Source organism: Diplotaxodon limnothrissa, linkage group LG4 (assembly GCF_057381915.1).
Source record: "Diplotaxodon limnothrissa isolate DT_005_m linkage group LG4, D_limnothrissa_male_GT1.1, whole genome shotgun sequence".
In the NCBI taxonomy this organism is placed as follows: Eukaryota; Metazoa; Chordata; class Actinopteri; order Cichliformes; family Cichlidae; genus Diplotaxodon; species Diplotaxodon limnothrissa.
Window position 1 is genome coordinate 4,507,980 of NC_140599.1, and position 23,466 is coordinate 4,531,445.

At 43.8% G+C, this 23,466-nt stretch overlaps 1 protein-coding gene across 1 annotated transcript in view; it reads right to left on the bottom strand.

Annotated features, from left to right (window-relative positions):
- The window catches only part of LOC146633072 (beta-1,4 N-acetylgalactosaminyltransferase 2-like), a 37,303-nt gene that overhangs the window by 3,294 nt on the left and 10,543 nt on the right, over positions 1-23,466 (bottom strand). Inside the window, exons 5-10 of the mRNA XM_085351985.1 lie at positions 23,347-23,384; positions 21,810-21,876; positions 9,510-9,623; positions 9,254-9,340; positions 3,606-3,787; positions 3,260-3,403 (exon numbers count right to left, since the gene is read on the bottom strand). Coding sequence (XP_085208111.1) covers positions 3,260-3,403; positions 3,606-3,787; positions 9,254-9,340; positions 9,510-9,623; positions 21,810-21,876; positions 23,347-23,384 — 632 coding nt within the window. The remainder of the gene's footprint in view (positions 1-3,259; positions 3,404-3,605; positions 3,788-9,253; positions 9,341-9,509; positions 9,624-21,809; positions 21,877-23,346; positions 23,385-23,466) is intronic.

The following is a 23,466-nucleotide window of genomic DNA, read 5'->3' on the forward strand; positions in this document are numbered from 1 at the left end:
TTGAAGAACACGTGTCATGACTTAAACAAGGCCTTTCTTTCCTTTGCTTTCCTTTATTTTCTTTTTATTTTGTTACTCTCATGGTGCACTAAAGTTTTGTTTGATAATTTTTCTGTCATCTAAGCAGATCTGAACGTTTGAATAGGAAGAACTATACAACATGTTGTTGCGAACGGTTGCAAAGTGAGTTTCTCCAAAATTAAAATGGGCTGGGGAGAAAGCCACTTATTTGGGACAATTAGAAAGTAAGTTCCTGTCCAAAAGGATTCAACGAGGAAATCCAGTCTAAATTCTTTTTCTTTTTGAAATGTCGTCGTTTTTCTGAGGGTGGAAACAAAATGCGACAATAATTTCCACTATCAGCAAAAGAAAGAATCACTGAGTGAATGAGTGAGAATTTAAAAAAATGGGGAACTGACTGACTGGTTAAAGCTGACAAGACTGACTGACTTAACACCATTGTGTGAAGCTAACCCCCACCTGACAAAGGTGTGGCTGTATCACTGTGTGTGTCTCTGTTGCAGGAGCAGAAGGAGACCACAGGAGGAAACTTGGGTGACATGACTATGTGAACTCTGCAAATTTAACCTTTTTAGTTTTAATTTTTCTGTGTCTGTGAATTTACCATGGGTGTGTTATTCACTACCGTGTGTTGCTCACAGAGATTACTGTGAGAAAGAGTGTATACACCTGTGCAGCGCTAACATTTACATTTCTTTATTACAGCAGATGGTTAATCATGTGATTTGATCATGTGATTTACAGCAGGACACAACTTAATGATGTTTTTCTACCACAGGATTACTGAGATTTTGTGTGAAGAAAACTGTGGTTACAGGCTATATGTTGATGATGAAATTACACTGTGTTGTTGAGAAAATGTTGTTGAGAAAATGTGAATGTTACAGGGGAGAAGTGAATACAGTGTGATACTGTATTTGAAAGCAGTGTTGCATCTTTTTACAGCAGAGTGTTAACTTTATGACTTTTCACAGCTCCTCTGGAATCTGGATGGCCGACACCTGACAACCAGGATGATCCGTGTGTTTGGCTAATGTTTGTTTTTCTTTAAGAGTGTTTGAAGAGGATTCAGCACAGACAGACAAGTGACAATTGAACAGATGTGCAGTGGTTACTGAATAGTTAAATAGGGCTCATTATCTGACCACACTGTTGGGCTCATGGTGAGTGACAAACTTAAGGGACGTCACTGATTACAATGTGGAATGACGTTGAGATGTTAAATGATTTGGAGCAAAGTATGGAAAAAGCAGGAGTTTAAGGAGTTTAGAATAAACCTGCAATGATCCTTGTCTCTGTGATGCTGAATACTTTATTACACTTACGAGCTGCAGTTAGTTGCAAATGTGAAGTTGTTTTAACTTAAAGACTTTGTCTTCTAGGATACAGGCTCTGGGTGGAGCTGGGAGTTAAACAAGCTAAACATTTAATTGCTGACTAATGTTTTTACACAAGGTTACAGGTGGAGTATGGCTGCTCCAAGGGACAAACCCTGGAGATTGTTTTAGGGAGACTGTGCAACATTCTTGTACATGTCTCATTGGGGAGTTGACACGTGGTGAAAGCCGTGTGGCGAGAGGAGTGTCATTTTTTTTTAATTTGTAGATGTCGTGAGGTGCCAGGACGAGAAGGAGTGGCTGAGGGGATTGTCCACAAGATGGGAGCTGAGGCCAGGAGAGAGTCTTCAGGAGGATCAGAGACAGCACAGAAGACATCGCACAGAGAGCTGTGCTACTGGGCTTTCAGGAGATCATCGGGAGGAGTCTTTGCACAGCAAACAACCATAAGGAGTGGAAGAGTTTCGACGTTGACGTTGAGGAAGACAACTAAGGTGTACGACGTGCTCTGCCTTACATCGTCTGCAGACTAAATTTACATTTCTGTCACCTACAAGACACTTGTCTTTAATGTAACGCTTACTCTCACAACCACACATATTACCATAAAATGGTGCACAATTCTGACTCCATCAACCCTTTTGCCAACGAAAGAAGAGGGCACTTCTCATGAGTGTAGAGAGCACTTGGAGAAGGAGTGTAAGCCAAGGGATGACTCAATAGCTGTGGCACTCGTTGAGGGAAAGGTTTGGTTTGTTGATGATTTGAGTCTTACGACAGTAGAGGGACAGGCTAAGACAGGTTTTACTGTAGCAGACAGTGAGAAAGTTATCTATGCATGACAACTAACATGTTTCATATTTGCTTGAGCAGCAGAGATGCTAGCTTTAATGGAAGCGTGTAAAGCTGCAGAGAGACAATATACACTGATAGGCAGTATGCATTTGCTACATTACATTTCTTTTTAGCGCAGTGAGTGAGACGAGGTGTGGCAACGTCTACAGGGAAACCTGTAGAACACGCCAAACTCTTGCAAAATCTGCTGGAGGCAGTGTTATTAACCAGTGGAATTGCCGCTTGTAAATGTGCAGCACACATGTGAGGGAAAGATCCAGTTGCATTAGGGAAGGTTTTTGCAGATAAGATCGCAAAAGAGGCAGCTTTAGTTGAACATGGTGTTAACATTTTAGCAGTACAACATCAGCAGACACGCAGGCCCACTCACCTACAGCAGGAAAGCGGTTGTGACTTACAGAAGGAGCGAGCTTGCAGGATGGTGTTTATTATCTGTGCGATAAACCAATACTGCCTAAGAATTTGTATAAGACTGCTGCCTTTTGAGCCATGGGCCGTGCCATTTCACAACAGGAGGGAGATGATGGGAGCAGTAGAGCAACATTTTCATACTCTAGGATTTAATACTTTTAAAAAAAATAATTTGCAGGTCATGCATGATATGTTGCAAGCACAATTCTCGGGGTAATTTGAGACTGAAGAGAGGGAAATTCCCCAGACCCAGTCACCCATTTCAAGTTATTCACATGGACTGTATAGAGCTGTCCAACTGTAATAACTATAAGTACTGTGTAGTGATAGCGTGCCCTTTTTCAAAGTGGGTAGAAATCGTCCCAACTAGGAAAGCAGATGCCATTTTGGTGGCCAAAGCAATATATAAGAATATCATCCCGGAACATGGGATTCCAGAGACCATCGCTGACTGTCTTGTTTTCTTCATGATGAATAAGTCTCTAAACCAGCGGGGCTTGTGGAAACACAGACCCAACAATTGATGTCTTCTCTTATCAAGAAAACTTAAAACTTGTAGGTCCAAGTTACACATGATTGAGCTAAAGAAAAAAAACTGTTACAAACTGAACCAACACAAGCTATTTCATTCTTACCACATCTAGTTCAGGGACCGCCTCCATCACCTCCACAAGCTTCTCTATCTTTGTCTTCTCTGAAAACAAAAAGTCATCATCCACCCACAGAAAGTACTTGGTTGTTACCTGGGAAACAGCTAGATTTCTGCCTGCAAACCAGCCCTGAGAAGAAGAAAGAAACATCCTCTGTTCAAATTTATAAATTGGAATGGGACCCCGAGATTTACCTGGTTTGACTGGAATTGTACTTGATAAGTCTTCCAAGAACTGAATTGACATTTGCATGTCTTATATTCTATAAATATAATTTGAGTCCAAAATATTGCTAAAAACTCATAATTCTGAAATGAATGTGTGTGCATACCTGTGCTGGAGGCATGATGTAATGCTGGATGTTTTCTCCAGTAACGCTTTCTGGTTGTAAACTGTCATCTGCAATAATCACTTTAATGTCACTATAGAATTTCCGGATGCTGTCCAACAACACCCTCAGTTGTTTGTAACGCAGAAAGGTCTTTGTGATGATGGTGACTTGAGAGCTGATATCTAACAGACAGAAGTATACAGAGAATAATTTTAAGAAAAGATGAACTGTTAATATGGCAGAGTAGCATTAAATTTCTGAGTCATTCAACCAAAGGAAATACTAATAAATGTATTTTTTTTTATAATTCTGGAAAAGCATGTGTGAGGATGAAAAATAAGTTAGATATAAAGATATAAAATCTGCCTGTTATTATGAAATAAATGAATTATTTCACACATGTTTTAGAGTCTTTCTGGAGCCTGCTAGGCATGGGGTCACAATACAGATATCAGATTAGAAAGATTCTCAGCATACTCTGAGTGAGCTTCGAGAAATTTCTAGCAAGAAAGTCCCAGTTCCCAGTTTGGAAGTGATTTCAGAAAATTCTCAGAGCAATTTGAGAAAAGACACAGCAAAAACTTTAAATGAAAGAAAGACAGTGGGTTGGAAGAGTAAATGCAGTATTAAATGCAGCATATTGCATTCTCTGGTTAGTCATTAAATAAATAAATAAATAAAAATCCTACGATGTTTTGAAGTCTCGGAATATTACCCTTATGCTCACTTGATTTATAACCTCAGTAAACTTGTCCCTTAAAGTTTATGATTTTTTGTCTTATACAACAAATGTAAGGTTATTTTATATGTATATATATATATATATATATATATATATATATATATATATATATATATATATATATATATATGTGTGTGTGTGTGTGTGTGTATATAAAAAACACCCAGCACGCCCCTGCGGGCGGTTTATCCTTCAAGCTCAGGTCCTCTACCGGAGGCCTGGGAGCTTGAGGGTCCTGCGCAGTATCTTAGCTGTTCCCAGGACTGCGCTCTTCTGGACAGAGATCTCCGATGTTGTTCCCGGGATCTGCTGGAGCCACTCGCCTAGCTTGGGAGTCACCGCACCTAGTGCTCCGATTACCACGGGGACCACCGTTACCTTCACCCTCCACATCCTCTCGAGCTCTTCTCTGAGCCCTTGGTATTTCTCCAGCTTCTCGTGTTCCTTCTTCCTGATATTGCTGTCATTCGGAACCGCTACATCGATCACTACGGCCGTCTTCTTCTATGTCCGGTTGGTTAGCCACCACCATTTTGTCCGTCTGTATCTGGAAGTCCCACAGGATCTTAGCTCGGTCATTCTCCACCACCCTTGGGGGCATCTCCCATTTTGAGCTCGGGACTTCCAGGTTATACTCGGCACAGATGTTCCTGTACACTATGCCGGCCACTTGGTTATGGCGTTCCATGTATGCCTTGCCTGCTAGCATCTTGCACCCTGCTGTTATGTGCTGGATTGTCTCTGGGGCATCTTTACACAGCCTGCACCTGGGGTCTTGCCTGGTGTGATAGACCCCAGCCTCTATGGATCTTGTGCTCAGAGCTTGTTCTTGTGCTGCCATGATTAGTGCCTCTGTGCTGTCTTTCAGTCCAGCTTTGTCCAGCCACTGGTAGGATTTCTGGATATCAGCCACCTCCTCTATCTGCCGGTGGTACATACCGTGCAGGGGCCTGTCCTTCCATGATGGTTCCTCGTCTCCCTCCTCTTTCTTGGGTTTCTGCTGCCTGAGGTATTCACTGAGCACTCGGTCAGTTGGGGCCATCTTCCCAATGTATTCTTGGATGTTCGTTGTCTCATCCTGGACTGTGGTGCTGACACTCACCAGTCCCCGGCCCCCTTCCTTCCGCTTAGCGTACAGCCTCAGGGTGCTGGACTTGGGGTGAAACCCTCCATGCATGGTAAGGAGCTTTCTTGTCTTTATGTCAGTGGCTTCTATCTCCTCCTTTGGCCAGCCTATTACCCCAGCAGGGTACCTGATCACGGGCAGGGCGTACGTGTTGATGGCCCGGATCTTGTTCTTACCATTCAGCTGACTCCTCAGGACTTGCCTGACCCTCTGCAGGTACTTGGTGGTTGCAGCTTTTCTAGCGGCCTCTTCATGGTTCCCATTCGCCTGCGGGATCCCCAAGTACTTGTAACTGTCCTCTATGTCTGCAATGTTGCCTTCTGGTAGTTCAATCCCCTCAGTTCTGACTACCTTCCCTCTCTTTGATACCATCCGGCTACACTTCTCCAGTCCGAACGACATTCCAATGTCATTGCTGTATAGCCTGGTAGTGTGGATCAGTGAATCGATGTCTCGTTCACTCTTGGCATACAGCTTGATGTCATCCATGTACAGGAGGTGGCTGACAACTGCTCCGTTCCGTAGTCGGTATCCGTAGCCAGTCTTGTTAATGATCTCACTGAGGGGGTTCAGGCCTATGCAGAACAGCAGTGGGGACAGAGCATCTCCTTGGTAGATCCCGCACTTGATGGTGACTTGTGCTATGGGCTTGGAGTTGGCCTCTAGTGTTGTACGCCACATCCCCATTGAGTTCCTGATGAAGGCTCTTAGGGTCCCATTGATCTTGTACAATTCTAGCCATTCCGGGTGTCTCTCGTTAACTAGCAGCTGGTTCATTTGTGCTGCCAGACGCTCGTGGAGTGCAGTCAGCTTCTTCAGCCAGTAGGCGTGAACCATGTCGGGCCCTGGTGCTGTCCAACTCTTCATACTGGAGACCCTTTCTTGGATATCTGCCACTGTGATGGTTACTGGACCCTGTTCAGGGAGGTCGCTGTGGTCTGCCCTCAGATCCTCTAGCCACTGAGCATTGCCGTTATGGGTTGCATCCTTCTCCCATATGCTCTTCCAGTATTGCTCCGTCTCCAGCCTTGGTGGTGCTGTTCTCTTATTGTTCCCTTGCCACTGAGAGTACACCTTTGCTGGTTCTGTGGAGAACAGCTGGTTTATTCTCCTGCCTTCTATCTCTCTGGTGTACCTCCTCAAGCGGCTGGCCAAGGCTGTGAGTCTTTGCTTGGCAGTTTCCAAGGCCTCAGGTATGGACAGCTTGCTGTATTTCTTAGGCACCTTATTTGTCGCACCTTTCTGCAACTCCGTTAGTTGGCTAACCTCCCTCCGTGCTACTTTGATCTTGCCCTCTAGCCTCCTTCTCCATGGAGGGTACTGCCCCTTGTCGCTGTTCAACTTGTAGCCAAGCATCTCACTGATCACTGCTGCCGTATTGTAGATCAGCTTGTTAGTGTCGGTAATCGTGGTTGTAGGTATTGCCCGTAGTGCTGCATTAACATCATCTAGCAGACCTTCTGAGGGTACTTCACGTAATCTTGGTAACCGGCTACGGGGGATCCAGGTTTCAAGCTTGGCCATGATCCTATTTTTCAGGTCAGTTCCTCTCGCACTCAACGATCCTTCTCCTATCGCACTTGGGGCTATGTCCCCAATCTCGGGTGGGGGTGATGATATCGCCCCCCTGACCTGGCGTCCTGACTCCTCCTTGCCGTAGCATTTGTGTTGTACCTCGTCAATCTCTAGCTGTGAGAGCAGTCCCTTCTTTCGAATGTTGGAACACTGAGCTACTAGTTGTTTCGCCGTCATTGTGGATGTTGGGTATCGAAGAATCCATAGGTCCCTCATCCTATTCATGTAGCCCCTTCCGCCGGGGTTACTTGCGTAGTAGCATTCCAACAACGCCCTGTTTTCGTCTCTTGCCCACCGATGCTTTCTTGTTCCAGTAGCCCACTTTTCGTCAGGGTGCCCTGGTTCCTCAACACCTGACGCGGACCTTGTTGATCCGGGCGACGTCCGAGCCGGCATGCCTTCATATTTATCTGTCTCGCTCATGTCTGCGGTAGGCTTGCTTAGCATAGGGGGTCTAGCCTTAGGACCCTTACTGGATACAGACGCCCCAGGCAGGAATCAAACTTGCGATCCTCTGTTCCAAAGGCGTGTAGTCTAACCACTACGCTATCCAGCTATATGTGTGTGTGTGTGTGTGTGTATATATATATATGTATATATATATGTATATGTATATATGTATATATATATGTATATGTATATATATATGTATATGTATATATATATATATGTGTGTGTGTGTATATATATATATATATATATATATATATATATATATATATATATATATATATATATATATATATGTATGTATGTGTGTGTATATATATATATATATATGTATGTGTGTGTATATATATATATATATATGTATATATGTATATGTATGTGTGTATATATGTATGTGTGTATATATGTGTATGTATATGTATGTATGTATGTATGTATGTATGTATGTATGTAGGGGATCATATATAACCCTCTGAGTATGATTCATCAAAAAGTGTTTTATCCAACAGCATGCAGTTTAAATAATAGTTAGTGACAGAGGGTGGTGTTATTAGAAGCAGAGCTAAAGCATGCATCCATGCTTATCTGCTTCTTCATATATGACAATGCAGTGACAGTGAAAATGCAAGTGCTACAGTCCTCGGTGTACTTATTTGCCCTGTAAGAAAATGTGTGTGCATTAAACGTGAAGGAAATGAATGACATAATATTACTCTGGACCAATTTCTTGAACCACTTCATAACCAGTTGAGTTTAGTCAGTGTTGATGGCTGGTAGACATTGAGGCAAGTTTTTTTTTTTTATGCAGATGGACTATGATGGATTTCAGGCAGGGTGAGTTGGTGGGATATGATAGGGACTGATTGAAAATCTTGACAAAGACCCATGTCAGCTGGTCGAAATAGTTCTACCACACCATGCTATGATGTCTGCAAACACCTCACTTTAAGAATGGAGTTATGATATAGGCTTGGTATAGGATACCCATATCCAGAAGATTGCTCAAACTATATTATACTATTGTGAGGTCTTCTTGGTGATATTTATTAACTAATCAGTTACTAGTTTTTAACAAAGCATAGTGTTTAAGATACTTCCTAATGTGGAAACATCTAGGAGTGAAGAAGAAGAGGCTTAAGATTGTTTTTCTGAGAAAGGTAAGATAATGAGAAAATGACAGTAACTGAAGGAAATAATGATTTTGCATCAACATAATGTTCTTTGGATGCTGTTAATGCTCTTAACAGCATGCAATTAATATATTAAAGAAGCATTTTCCAACAATATATGTTGGATATATGTGTATATGTTGTGTATATGCTGCTGTTATTGTGTATATATTTATTTATATTTCTTCATACATTCTTATATAGTTCTATATTGTGTATTTTGTTGTACAGTTATTTTATTTTCAACTTTAATTTATATATTTTATCTTATTCTCCCAGTTAAATTTACCCTTCATTCTAATTTGTGTTGTACAGTTATTTCATTTTTAACCTTAATTTATATTTTATTCCTTCCTAGTTAATTTACCCTTTTTAATTTTTCATATTTATTTCCTATCTTATTCATAGCCTTTTCCTTTTTTGTTTTCTTTAGGTCACGAGCAGTTGTCCAAGCATTTCACTACATATCGTACTGTGTATGACTGTGTATGACTGTGTATGTGACAAATAAAATTTGAATTTGAATTTGAATATTTAAATGAATATGGGCTTGAATATTAAGCGCTGATCAAGAATTCACTTCTACCTGTTCCCATGTCATACAGGACTGGTACATGAGGCTGCTGGATGGTAATGGGAAACACGGCTTCATAGTTTTCAAACTGGAAGGTGACTAAACAAAAAAAAAAAATGTTTAGGTTCAGAACAAGGGGGACTCACTTTTTCTTTCACAGTTATTTTAAACATGCATTAATGATCATGTGTAAAATGCACATTATTTTGCAAATTCAATTGTCATTTAAAAATGGGTGTTTATAGCGCTTCACATTTCTGACACATACCAAGGTCTCCAGTGTTTATGTGGTAGATGGTGCTGGTATAGGACACTTTGGCCAGCAGGTCATTGAGGACCAACAGGCTGCTAGACTCAATAATCAGTTTCGTCTCTCCAGAACCTGTGAATTAAAACCAGACAATTTTAAAGTAATATAATACTGCTCGTCATTTCTCAGAAAGGGCTTATAATATAATAGGAGTAGTCTTTAATTCAGAGTAATTTATTCTGGCTAATTAGGAAAGTGTCTTTCCTAATTAAATTATTCGCCCATCCATTCTCTTGCGCTTATCCTTATTGGGAGGTCGGGGTGGGTCGCCAGTCCGTCGCAGGTCTAACACATACAGACAACCATTGACACTCACATTCACAGGCAGTTAAGAATAACCAACTAACCTAACCTCAACCACTGCATGTGTTTGGATTCTGGGAGGGAGCCAGAGTAGACAAGAGAACCAGTGCAAACACAGAGAGAGCATGCACACTCCACACAAAAATACAGTAGATGGTGAAGATGAATTCAGGCCCTTCTTGTTGTGTATTTTGGGTTATAACAGGACCCGTAGCGGTCATGCCCAGATGCATTATGGGATAAAAAGCTTTAGGCTGTCGCTCGGGCTAGCTCCATGTTAAGTTATGCCGTTATAATAAATACCTCAAGTTACGTCGTGGTCATTGTTATACTGGTAACCCGGAGTGAAGATATAACAAAAGTGGCGACGAGGACGTCTGGACCGACGCTGCAGTCCGCTTGGAGTTTTACACTTTTTTTTCCTGCTGATGCCTCGTACTGACTTGGTGTTAGACGGCGCCGGAGGGAGGAATGTACAGCGGACAGGACGACGAAGGCAGACTCCGTAAGTGACGCTAACCAAAACATAAACGGGTAAAAGAGACGTTACGAAAAGGAACAGTTGTTAGGGGAAGAGTGCCATTCAACCAGGAGCCGAGTAATGGCTGGAGTTACTGGCCCTATCGGTCCCTTCGACGAAAGCACGGAGCAATGGAGCTCATATACGGAGCGTTTTGGATATTTCGTTGCGGCTAACGACATACAGGATGCTAAACTGGTGCCCATTTTTTTGAGTGTGATAGGCCCAAAGACTTTTACCCTGCTAAGGAGCCTGCTACAGCCAGCAAAGCCAGGCAGTAAAAGTTTCACAGAGATCGTGGACACACTGACCAAACACTTCTCGCCCAAGCCCCTCGTGATCGCTGAACGGTTCAGGTTTCACAAGCGAAACCAAGAAGAGGGTGAGTCTGTCACAATGTTCGTTGCATCGTTACGCAAATTAGCTGAACACTGTGAGTTTAAAGATGTTTTAAATGACACATTAAGAGACAGACTCGTGTGTGGTTTAAGAAATGAAGCTGCACAGAAGAAATTGCTCACGGAAAGTGACTTGACTCTTGAGAAGGCAATTAATATCAGTGTGACCATGGAAATGGCATCAAAAGAAGCCCATGCGCTACATGCTACAGACAGAGTACACAAACTAGACAATGGTAAAGCAAATGCACAGGGACCATGCTTCCGCTGTGGCAAGTTAGGACACCTTGCTAGTGATTGCTGGTGCAAAGAAATGGATTCCAACAACTGTGGAAAAAAAGGTCATGTAGCACGGGCATGCAGGAACAAAAGGACTCAAAGCCTGGAAATAAAAGAGGCACTGCAAGATTCAAAAAAGAAAGACATGTTCACACAGTTAAGCTTCATGAGGATAGAGCAAATGACTCCTCAGGTGAAGAAGTGTTGTCTGCAATAAATACTGTGCGAATACTGAAGGTGGATGAAACCTCAGATGGCTTTTGGGTCACGCCCAAACTGGAGGGACATGTTGTAAAAATGCAGATTGACACTGGGTCAAAAGCATCACTAGTGTCATATAATGTCTATAGGACATGTCTGAAGCACCGTCCACTCAAACCCTCCGACACAGTATTTGAAGGATATACTGGACATCGAGTGCCTATGAAAGGAATGGCAGAGGTGACTGTTCAATACAATGGCCAAACTGCTAAGCTGCCTGTGTATGTTACGCAGAAGAACTGCCCTGCTATAATGGGACGTGTGTGGCTCAAAACAATCAGACTCAACTGGCAAGGAGTGAGAAAGCTGTTGCATGGTTCCTCTCAGCTACAGGCCATACTGGGAAAACACCAGGAGGTTTTTCGTGAGGAACTGGGCAGCATGAAAAAAATTACAGTGAAGCTGCATCTCAAGCCTGACTCCAAGCCAGTCTTTATGAAGGCTAGACCTGTGCCGTACGCCATTCGGCCCAAGGTGGAGTCTAATTTAGACGCATTGGTCAAGAATGGTGTTCTGGAGCCGGTTACGACCAGCGAGTGGGCTACGCCCATCGTTCCAGTTCTTAAAAAGGACGGCGGAATCCGGATCTGCGGAGACTTCAAGGTATCCGTGAATCCTGTATTAACAGCAGAGCAGTATCCCCTTCCGCTGATTGATGACTTATTTGCTGGTCTGAGTGGAGGACAAAAGTTCAGCAAAATAGATCTCAACCAAGCTTACCTGCAAATGCACGTCGAAGAGCAGTCACGTGACATGTTGACTATTAACACACATAAGGGACTTTTCAGATTTTGCAGGTTGCCTTTTGGCATCACATCAGCTCCAGCATTGTTTCAACGAGCGATTGATCAAATCCTGAGGGGATTACCTGGTGTGCAATGCTATCTGGATGATATCCTGTGTACAGGAGCAGATGATGAAGAGCATCTGCGCAACTTGGATGCGACCCTTCAGAGGCTGAAGGAATACGGATTGAGAGTCCGTAAGGAGAAATGTGACTTTTTCCAGTCATCTGTGGAATATCTAGGGCACGTGATTGATGAAAATGGACTTCACACTGCACCTTCGAAGATCACAGCAATCGTGGATGCACCCCCACCACGAAATGTCAGTCAGTTAAAGTCTTTCTTAGGGCTGTTGAACTACTACGGACGGTTCATACCCAACTTGGCATCACTCCTGAAACCACTGCACAACCTGCTACGCAAGGAAGAAGCATGGGAGTGGACAGCAAGCTGCCAAGAGGCCTTTCAAAAGGCAAAGGATTCACTGACTGCATCTGAGGTGCTAACCCACTTCAATCCCAAGTTCCCAATTCAGCTTGCTTGTGATGCTTCTCCCTATGGGGTGGGGGCAGTGATTTCCCACATTCTCCCAAATGGCGAAGAAAGGCCAATTGCATTCCCATCAAGGACATTATCCAAGGACGTTGATCCAAGATGTCGCCGCGTAAGGATGCCCTGGTGCTTCAGTGCGTTACTTTTGTTTTGTTTTTGTGCATAACTTCTGTGTCTGGGCACTCCTCTGGATATTCTTACACCAGAGAAGAGCTTCTTAACCACAGGACTACAACACCTGTGGATTTACTTCCAATATTTGTCGCATCTGCGGCAGATTTACTGCAGACTCTGATCAGGAAAGTGAGACGCCGAAAGAGAGGTAAGCGAGCCGGCGCACTGGTGCGTCTGAGGAGACGTGGACTGCGAACTGCTCTTCCTGGGATCTTCCTTTCCAATGTACGCTCACTCAGGAATAAAATAGACGAGCTGGCCCTGATTAGAAGCATGAACAGAGACTTTGCCTCCTCCTGTGTCTTATGTTTTACGGAGTCGTGGCTCTGTGAGGACATCCCGGACAGCGCGCTCAAGCTGGAGGGCTTTCATTTGCTGCGCGCGGACCGGCAGGCCTCTCTCTCTGGTAAGACCAAAGGTGGAGGTGTCTGCTTCTACATTAATAGTGGCTGGTGCACAGATGTAACAGTGATTGCTCAGCACTGCTCTTCCTCTCTGGAATACCTTTTTATTCACTGCAAACCGTTTTATTCTCCGCGGGAGTTTGCTTCATTCATCCTGGCCGCTGTTTACATCCCGCCAGATGCAGATGCGCAGGCAGCTCAGTGCGCACTCGCGGAGCAGATACTGCACATGGAGCGGACATTCCCGGACTCTCTCATTATTGCTCTTGGGGACTTTAACAAAGCCAATCTGAGCCATGAGCTTCCCAAATACAAGCAGTATATTAAATGCCCGACCAGAGAGGAGAGGACATTAGACCACTGTTACAGCACGATCAGGGGGGCCTATCGCGCGGTGCCCCGCGCTTCACTCGGACTTTCTGACCACGTCATGATCCACCTAATCCCCGCATACAGACAGAGGCTGAAGCTCTCCAAACCTGTCGTGAGGACCAAAAAACTGTGGAGCAACGAGGCTGTGGAGGAGCTTCGCACGTGTTTGGAGTCTACAGACTGGGACACAATGAAGGCTGCTTCTAACAGCTTGGACGAGTTTACGGACACTGTCACCTCCTATATCCACTTCTGTGAGGACAGCATTGTGCCATCACGCACCAGGGTGAGTTATAACAATGACAAACCCTGGTTTACTCCTAAACTCAAAAAGCTGTGGCTGGAAAAGAGAAAGGCGTTCAGAAGCGGAGACAGGGACTGCTACAGAGAGGCCAAGTACAGGTTCACTAAAGAAGTGGACATTGCTAAACATCAGCACTCTGAGAAGATGCAGCAGCAGATCTCAGAGAATGACTTGGCCTCTGTGTGGAAAGGTTTTAGGAATATCACCAACTACAAGCCTAAAACCCCCCACTCCACTGATGACTTGCTCTTGGCCAACACCCTTAACGACTTTTACTGCCGTTTAGACGAGCCATCAGGCAGCCTTCACACCTCCAACGGCCCCAACAATAGAGACACTTTGGACACTCATTCCCCCACCTCTCCCCCCTCCATAGAGCCATCACCACCTTCAAACACTTCACCTACAACACCCCCCTCCTCACCCCACACAAAAGAGGATTTCACACCACCTCCTCCCACCACAACTCTTCATATTCATGAAGCAGGTGTGAGGAAGCAGTTTAAGAGTCTGAATGCTCGAAAAGCTCCCGGCCCAGACGGTGTGTCTCCTGCCACCCTCAGACACTGTGCAAACGAGCTGGCCCCAGTGTTTTCTGGCATTTTCAACTCCTCACTGCAGGCATGTCATGTGCCTGCCTGCTTCAAGTCCTCTACCATAATCCCTGTCCCCAAGAAACCTAGGATCACTGGACTAAATGACTACAGACCCGTGGCTCTGACATCTGTGGTCATGAAGTCTTTTGAGCGCCTGGTTCTCTCCTATCTCAAGACCCTCACGGCCCCCCTCCTGGACCCCCTGCAGTTTGCATACAGAGCCAACAGGTCTGTAGATGACGCCATCAACATGGCCCTACACTTCATCCTGCAGCATCTGGACTCCCCAGGAACCTACGCCAGGATCCTGTTTGTGGACTTCAGCTCTGCCTTCAATACCATCCTTCCAGACCATCTCCAAGGCAAGCTTTCCCAGATGAATGTGCCTGATCCCATCTGCCGGTGGATCACTGACTTCCTGACGGACAGGAAGCAGCATGTGAGGCTGGGAAAGAATGTCCCGGACTCCCGGACCATCAGCACCGGCTCCCCTCAGGGCTGTGTTCTTTCTCCTCTGCTCTTCTCCCTGTACACCAACTGCTGCACCTCCACCCACCAGTCTGTCAAGCTAATCAAGTTTGCAGATGACACCACCGTTATTGGACTCATCTCGGACGGGGATGAGTCTGCCTACAGGAGGGAGGTTGAACGTCTGGTGTCCTGGTGCAGCCACAACAACCTGGTGCTGAATGCCCAGAAGACAGTGGAGATTATTGTGGACTTCAGGAAGCACACAGCCCCACTCCCCCCCATCATCCTGACTGACACCCCCATCACCTCTGTGGACTCATTCCGCTTCCTGGGTACCACCATCACCCAGGACCTGAAGTGGGAGCCCACCATCACCTCCGTCATCAAGAAAGCCCAGCAGAGGATGTACTTCCTGAGGCAGCTGAAGAAATTCAACCTGCCAACACGGACGATGATGCAATTCTACACTGCAATCATCGAGTCCATCCTCACCTCCTCCATCACCGTGTGGTACGCTGGAGCCACTATCAGGGACAAACAGAGACTGCAGCGTGTTGTGCGCTCTGCTGAGAAGGTGATTGGCTGCAGACTCCCATCTCTGCAGGACCTGTACACCTCCAGGACACTGCGGCGTGCAGCTCGGATCTCAGCTGACCCTTCTCACCCTGGACACAGTCTGTTTGACCTGCTCCCCTCAGGCAGGAGGCTCCGGTCCATTCGCACCAGAACCTCTCGCCATAAGAACAGTTTCTTCCCCTCTGCTGTTGGACACATGAACAATAACCGTATGACTGTTCCCACCACTAACACATGACCCTACGCTGTGTTCACTGCATCATTCCATGTTTGGCACTGATCACCACCTGCACTCATGTATATATCATGTATATATCTATCTATCTACTTAGCACTTTTAATTCTTATTCTCATTTTTATTTTCATGTCTATTTAAGCGTAATTTATGACAGTATGTTTGCACTGAAGCACCGCAGCAATTTCCTAATGTTGTAAACCTGCTCAACATTTGGCAATAAAACCTTTCTGATTCTGATTCTGATTAAACACAGCAGAGTCCAACTATGCTCAGCTGGAACGAGAGGCGCTGAGCATTGTATTCAGTGTTCCGAAATTCCACCAGTACCTGTACGGTAGGAAGTTTACACTGTTTACTGACCATAGGCCTCTCACAACCATCCTGGGACCCTATACAGGGATTCCATCTCTTGCTGCTTCACGTCTCCAGAGGTGGGCGTTGATATTGTCAGGACATTCTTATGACATCAAGTATTGCAAATCGGAGTCTCATTGCAATGCAGATGGGTTGTCCAGGTTACCCCTTCCTGTTAAAAAACCCGTCTCTGACACAGTTGAGATCCTCTACTTCAGGGAGGTAGAGACAGCACCTGTTTCGGCTGTGCAGGTGAAAAAGGCATCCAGAATTGACCCTGTGTTGGCAGCAGTGCTGGACTGGATCATTAAGGGTCTGCCTGCAAGTAAGGGTGTAGACCTGAAGGCTTTCCTGGGAAAGCGGGCGGAGCTTTCTGTTCAGGCGGGATGTTTGCTGTGGGGGAGGAGAGTCATCATTCCCATGTCATTGCGACCAAAACTGTTGAAGCAACTGCATGCAGGACATAGTGGAATAGTGAGAATGAAGGAAATAGCGAGAAGCTGTTTTTGGTGGCCAAATATGGACAAACAGATTGAGGAGATTGCTAAAAACTGCTCTTCGTGTCAGATGGTCCGGAAAAACCCACCACTTGCTCCTCTCCATCCCTGGGAGTTCCCACAGGAGCCATGGCATTGGGTACACATTGACTTTGCAGGTCCATACGAGGACAAAATGTTTCTTGTAGCTGTTGATGCACACAGTAAATGGCCTGAAGTGACCATCATGAAATCAGCCACCACTGAAAAGACCATAGAAGCTCTAGGAGAAATGTTCAGTAGGTTTGGATCTCCTACTCAGATAGTCTCTGACAATGGACCTCAACTGGTTTCACAGGAAATGGAGGCTTTCCTACAGGCTAATGGAGTGCAGCACATTACGTCAGCTCCATACCATCCTGCAACGAATGGTCTTGCAGAAAGGTTTGTTCAGACAATGAAACATGCACTGAAAACATCACAAGGCCAAGGAACACTGCATCAGAGACTGCACAAGTTTCTGCTTAACTACCGGAATAGTCCACATGCGACCACAAGGACATCTCCTGCCAACGCAATGTTCAAAAGAGATCTGCGCACTACCTTTGATCTTTTGAAACCCTCAACTGTGAAGGACACTGTACAAAAACAAGAGAAACAAATCATGTACAGGGGTCAAAAGGTCAAGGACAGAGTCTTCAGCACCGGCGAGTAAGTGCAGGCCAGGAACTACCGAGGAGTACACAAGTGGGTTCCTGCAACTGTCATTGCTCAAACTGGTCCAGTTTCATATACAGTTCAGGTGGCCGATGGAGTGTGGAGAAGACACGTGGATCAGCTACTCCGGTCCGCACCAGTGTCTGCAGAAGATCTTGGAAATGCACTCATCGACTCGGCAGCCCCTTCACACACACAAGTAGAGAACTCCACCACATCAGGAACAGTGGTTCCACCTGTAAATGAGACTGTAAGAGAGACTGAGACATCTTCGGTGTCAGGAACAAAGGCTCCACAAGAGAGCACACAGACTGATGTTACCCCAACAGAGAGCGGCGGCCTCCTGTTCGTCTGAGTTATTAGATGGCACCTGACCCAAATGAACGGGGCAGAATAATCCCCATGGGTCATGGGGGAGGTTGAGGTAGTCCACCCTCACTCCCCAAGATAGCAATTAAAAGAGTTGGTGTTGTAACCTTACAGTTAATAAGAGGTGAAATGTTTGTGAGGCTATTACTGTCATGTGCCAGTGAAGACTGAAGTTTGTGAGTAGATCACCTGTTTATTTCGTAGTACATCCTTTGTAAGAGGGGAGGAGATGTTGTGTATTTTGGGTTATAACAGGACCCGTAGCGGTCACGCCCAGATGCATTATGGGATAAAAAGCTTTAGGCTGTCGCTCGGGCTAGCTCCATGTTAAGTTATGCCGTTATAATAAATACCTCAAGTTACGTCGTGGTCCGAGTATCATTGTTATACTAGTAACCCGGAGTGAAGATATAACACTTCTTGCTGTGAGGCAACAGTGTTAACTACCACGCTAGCCCAGCCAAAATTAATTAGTTACTGATAATTGACAACAACAATATGAAGCCCTGAACTTTACCAAATAAGATTCATGTAAAACCACCAATACTACGCTGATTGAGGAGACACGATGTCTAAAATTGTATGGAGCTATGGAGGCAAGTCCAAGGGAAAACCATCATAATATAAAAAGATGTAATAAAAAAGGGTAGGGTTGCAGGGTAGTGCTTTTAAAAAAGTGTCAAGATACCTTGTAAGAAAAAGAACACATGTATATGTCTTTGTCTTCTAAATTTTATCACATTACTCTTTTATGAATTCAGTCTTTTGAGATTGCAATTTTTATTTTACACATGTTACAGGAAAAAAATTATAAAAATCTAAAAAAAAAGTAATAACGGCTAGTTTAATGTGTTACTGACAGAAATAATGGAGAGCCAGCAATCTTTGTAGAACATAACAGATAATTACCACCTAGACAGTGGAAGGATCAGACACACTTTAGGCTGAGTACATGAAAACCCTTCATTTGACCTTCATTGACCTTAATGTGTGAGTCAGCAGTGCAATCAACAACTGTTCAAAAGGACCAGTGCAGCTCTCCATCCACATTCCAATGTAAGGAACCAACACCCACTGATGTCTATAAATAAAGACCAGGGCAGTGGCGGAGCACGAGTCCCTGAGCTCTCACTCTCGTGCAGGTGCTCTGTGGCTGTCCTTGATGCAAGTAAAACTGTGTGTTTCTCCTCTCTGATTCTCAGCTGAAGTGTTTTAGAATACATCTCTTGACACAGTGTCTCACTCAAGTTAATCTGATATTTGTGTTTAGTCAAGACTCTTGCCCACGTAAAAGATCACTCATGTGTTTTGTGTTTGTTTAAGTCGAATTAGTCACTCACCCCAGTTTAAATTATTTGTAAATATCTTTAAGTCTTTAACTACTTCTTCTGCCTTGTTGTTTTGCCTGAGTCCCGCACTTGAGTTGTGTTACCATTTGTTTTCTAAACATAATAAAGTGTTTTGTGAAGGCACTGGAAACAATTCTTCCAAACACCAAACATGTATTCTATTAGACCACAATATTGTGTTCTGGTTTTAGCAAATAATTTATATACATTTAGAAAAAGAAAAAGTTCTTCTTCCATGGTCTCAATGAACTCCACCCCTACATTTTTGAATCAGCCACATAAGACCCACAACTGTACTTTGCTTAGCCTGCAACCTGTCAGTTGCCTCTGGAGTCCCACAGGCTCTACAAGCCGCAGCCCCTTGTTGCCAATTTAGAAATGCAGCACATGATCCACTCAGATTCACTGTTCCCAGCCTCCCTCAGAGTGCAGTTGAGGTGTGATGGGGCGTGGTTCGTGGCACACTGCGGTGGAGGAAAACACACCTGAGCTGCATGAGATCATCACGCCTCTCTCCATAAAAGAGTGAACTGGGGCCTGAGTGTTGTTATTGTGTATGTGTGGCTGGCAGGTGAAAAGCTGCAGCCAAGTGTAAAACAAACGCCAACAGAATAAAGAAGTGTTTGAAAGTGTGACAATGTGGTAGGATCTGCCATGCGTCTTCTACAGCTATTACTTCCAGGCTTTACTACTGCAATTCATTATTATCAGGATGTCCAAAAAACTCGCTGAAAAGCCTTCAGCTAATCCAAAATGCTGCAGCAAGAGTCCTGACAGGGACTAGAAAGAGAGAGCATATTTCTCCTGTTTTGGCTTCCCTTCATTGGCTTCCTGTTAAAACCAGAATTGAATTCAAAATCCTGCTCCTCACATACAAGGTCTTAAATAATCAGGCCCCATCTTATCTTAATGACCTTGTAGTACCATATCACCCTATTAGAGCACTTCGCTCTCGCTCTGCAGGCCTACTTGTTGTTCCTAGAGTATTTAAAAGTAGAATGGGAGGCAGAGCCTTCAGTTTTCAGGCCCCTCTTCTGTGGAACCAGCTTCCAGTTTGGATTCGGGAGACAGACACTATCTCTACTTTCAAGATTAGGCTTCAAACTTTCCTTTTTGCTAAAGCATATAGTTAGGGCTGGACCAGGTGACCCTGAATCCTCCCTTAGTTATGCTGCAATAGACGTAGGCTGCCGGGGGATTCCCATGATGCATTGAGTTTTTCCTTTCCAGTCACCTTTCTCACTCACTATGTATTAACAGACCTCTTTGCATTGAATCATATCTGTTATTAATCTCTGTCTCTCTTCCACAGCATGTCTTTTATCCTGTCTTCTTTCTCTCACCCTGAAAAGGATAAGCGGAAGCGAATGAATGGAAAAAAAAATGGAATAAATTAAATTACAGTGGGAATTGAAGATGGCCCCTGCCTGCAGCATACCCTCACCAGGTCTGTCCAGAATTTTCTGCCACAACTGATCACCAGGTGGTGATCAACTAGCGGCGCATCTCATCTCTGCACATGAGTGTCCATGACTTATGGCTGCAGATCTGATAATACGATTACAAAACTGACCATCAACCTTCTACATAGTGTTCTGGTGCCACATTCACTTATGAATACCCTCAATCGTGGTGTTATGTTGTCGTTAACACTGAAGTCCAGTAACAGAACTCCATTCAGATATAACAGCCTATTCCTCCCTATGACACCTCTCCAGGTCCCGCTATCATTGCCCATGTGAAGTTATGGAGTAGAACAATGGAATCCCCAGATGGCACACTTCCCAGCACTCCAACAAATGACCCCAAGAAGGCTGAGCACTCTGAAGTGTCATTTGGCACACAGACAAATGATAGTCAGGACCTTTTCCCCAACCCAAAGGCATAGAGAAGCAACTTCTCATTCATTGGAGAAAATCTCAATGTCTGGAAAGAAAACTTGTTGGAGGGTGGAGGATTCAAGTATACTCCCACCATGGTGGTAGTTGGACCCATGTAGCTTCTTTGGTCTGAGGCCTGCTAGCCTCCACAGGAAAAGCCCTGGCCATCAGGTGTGGCTAGAGAAATTGAACTCAGAACCTTGAGTCTTACACTCCAGGCCACTAAACTAAACCCAGTCATATTCCAAGAACACTGAACAAGAGGGGCGCTGCTGCAACAGCTGTGACCGGTACATACTGGGCCTGTAAGGCTACTCAGTCCTCTCAGTTTAGCTGGGGTACTGGGGTATTTAGAAATTAGAGGCAATTAGAACTGGGGGAGTCCCCTCACCTACTAGCTCCTTCCAAGCTCTGCACTGAAGTAATACTCATATGATCAAACTTCCTGTATTCGGGTGCTGGTCCCACAGATCAACAAGTGCAATCCCCTTAGTTCTGACTACCTTTCCTCTCTTTGTTACCATTCAAATAAACTTCTCCAGTTTGAATGATATTCCAATGTAATTGCTGTAGACGCTGTACTGGTATGGATCAGTATATCAATGTCTTGTTCACTCTTGGCATATAGTTTACCTTACACCTAGCTTTTACTAGTCTTCCGCTGCTCAAATTTTCATCCAAAATAATTATATAAATATTAGCATTTTCTGTACAGTGTTCATCCTTCTATTGGGGACACAGGAACAAAAAACAATGAAACAAAGAGAAAAAAAGCAAGCTAATAATATTCAATAATTAAAAATAACAAAAGAAAAAACCCAAACCAATGTTAATTTGGTACCAGTGTATATATAAATTTACCTTTGACTTGGAAACTCACCTTGAACAGTGGCCTCTGCAGTTGGAGTTTCTGTGGTTAGGACACCATTTGACACAGTTAAGAAAACCTAGAATAGAAACACATGAATAAACTAAAAAGCACTCTGAGTAATTTTAGCAATACCAATACTACTACCACCTCCACAAAACTGCACCACCACTCAAGCTGTCTTTTTAAACCAGAAGAAAGCTTTAAAGTGAGACGGAAACTGAGAACCTGATGCAAATACATATTTTTCAGCGTTCCTATAGTTTTATAGCATTCAGTGCATATCAGGTGCACTACACAGCCCAAAGGGTGTGTGGTCTGTCTTGTTAGATTGCAAAATAGTGGGAAACGCAAGTACGCACAGCTTCTTCAACTGAGGACAGTTTGAATTATATTGTGAAATCCACTGTCCTGCAAGCATAGGTTTCAGTGCGTGAATCTTAAAAGTAAAAATTTAGGAATATGAAATAAACCTGCCACCCCAACTTATGTAGAGATTGCAAGAGGGTGCTTTTAGACAAATGTCAAAGGCTAATAAAGTTAAAATCTATCATGTGAGCTTGTGCTGTTTGAGAAATTTCAAAATCAACTACCAAAAGGGGCTGTAATTGATAATTGGCAGCTATTATTGTAGTGGTAAGACTACACACGTAAGACTAGAACCTCATGGAAGAAAATTTATAAAAGCTTGTCGTCCTTTTGGTCATTGCTGTTTCAATGTACTGCTAGACTGATTTTATACATAAAAAACTGTACTAAATGATATCTCCATGCCCTGTTCCAGGTTCAAAATTTAGCCTATTTCTCTGGTCAATGTACAATAATGTCCTTCATTATTTCTTCTGGTCTAGTCTCAAGGCCAATGAACTAACAACTATAACAAGTATCTGTTGCTCATGTGATACATATCGTATCACAAATCAGGTGATTCCTGCTGTTTTTTTGAAAACTGCCACGTCAGCTAAAAAATGGGTGGAGTGCCCACAAATTGTGGCAGGATCAGCCTGATATTATTTGTATCCCATACTGACTATGCAGATTGTATACCAAGCCTTGTTTGCCACACATGAATGCAATAATACATTTTTTGACAGTTGGTATATAGTATATAATTCTCTTGGCATAAAAATGAGAAAATGTGAACTTAAATTCAGAATATGATACTGGCTCTCAAAATCAAAGCATTTTCAGTAGCAAGCTCTATAAAATCCCAAGGTCACCCAATATGGCTGCTGTACATTGATTAAAAAATCATGTCAAAGAAGAAAGAAGTATAATTGCTTGTAATATTTACAAAAATCCCCAGATTTGTACATCAAAATTAGTGACAGTCTCAGAGGTGATCAGAGACAATTAATTATGTTTAACTTTTCAGTACAATTTAATTGTTTTGAACATCATTGCCTTTTATAAAATAAAATAAGCATACACATCTTTGAACTTTACAAACATTCAGCAGCCAACTTTTATAAACCAGCCAACCTCTACCATTCAGTCAGGCAGATCTGGGTGAGATCTGCCTGTTTCTAATCTGTGATATCAGACCAACCTTATAGCTCGTTCCTTCTTCAGCATGCAGAGCTAAACCTGAAATAAAAACTACCTTCAGTGTCACTTAGTCCTTCTACTCAAATACACATATTCACATCATCTTTTCACTTTACACCAG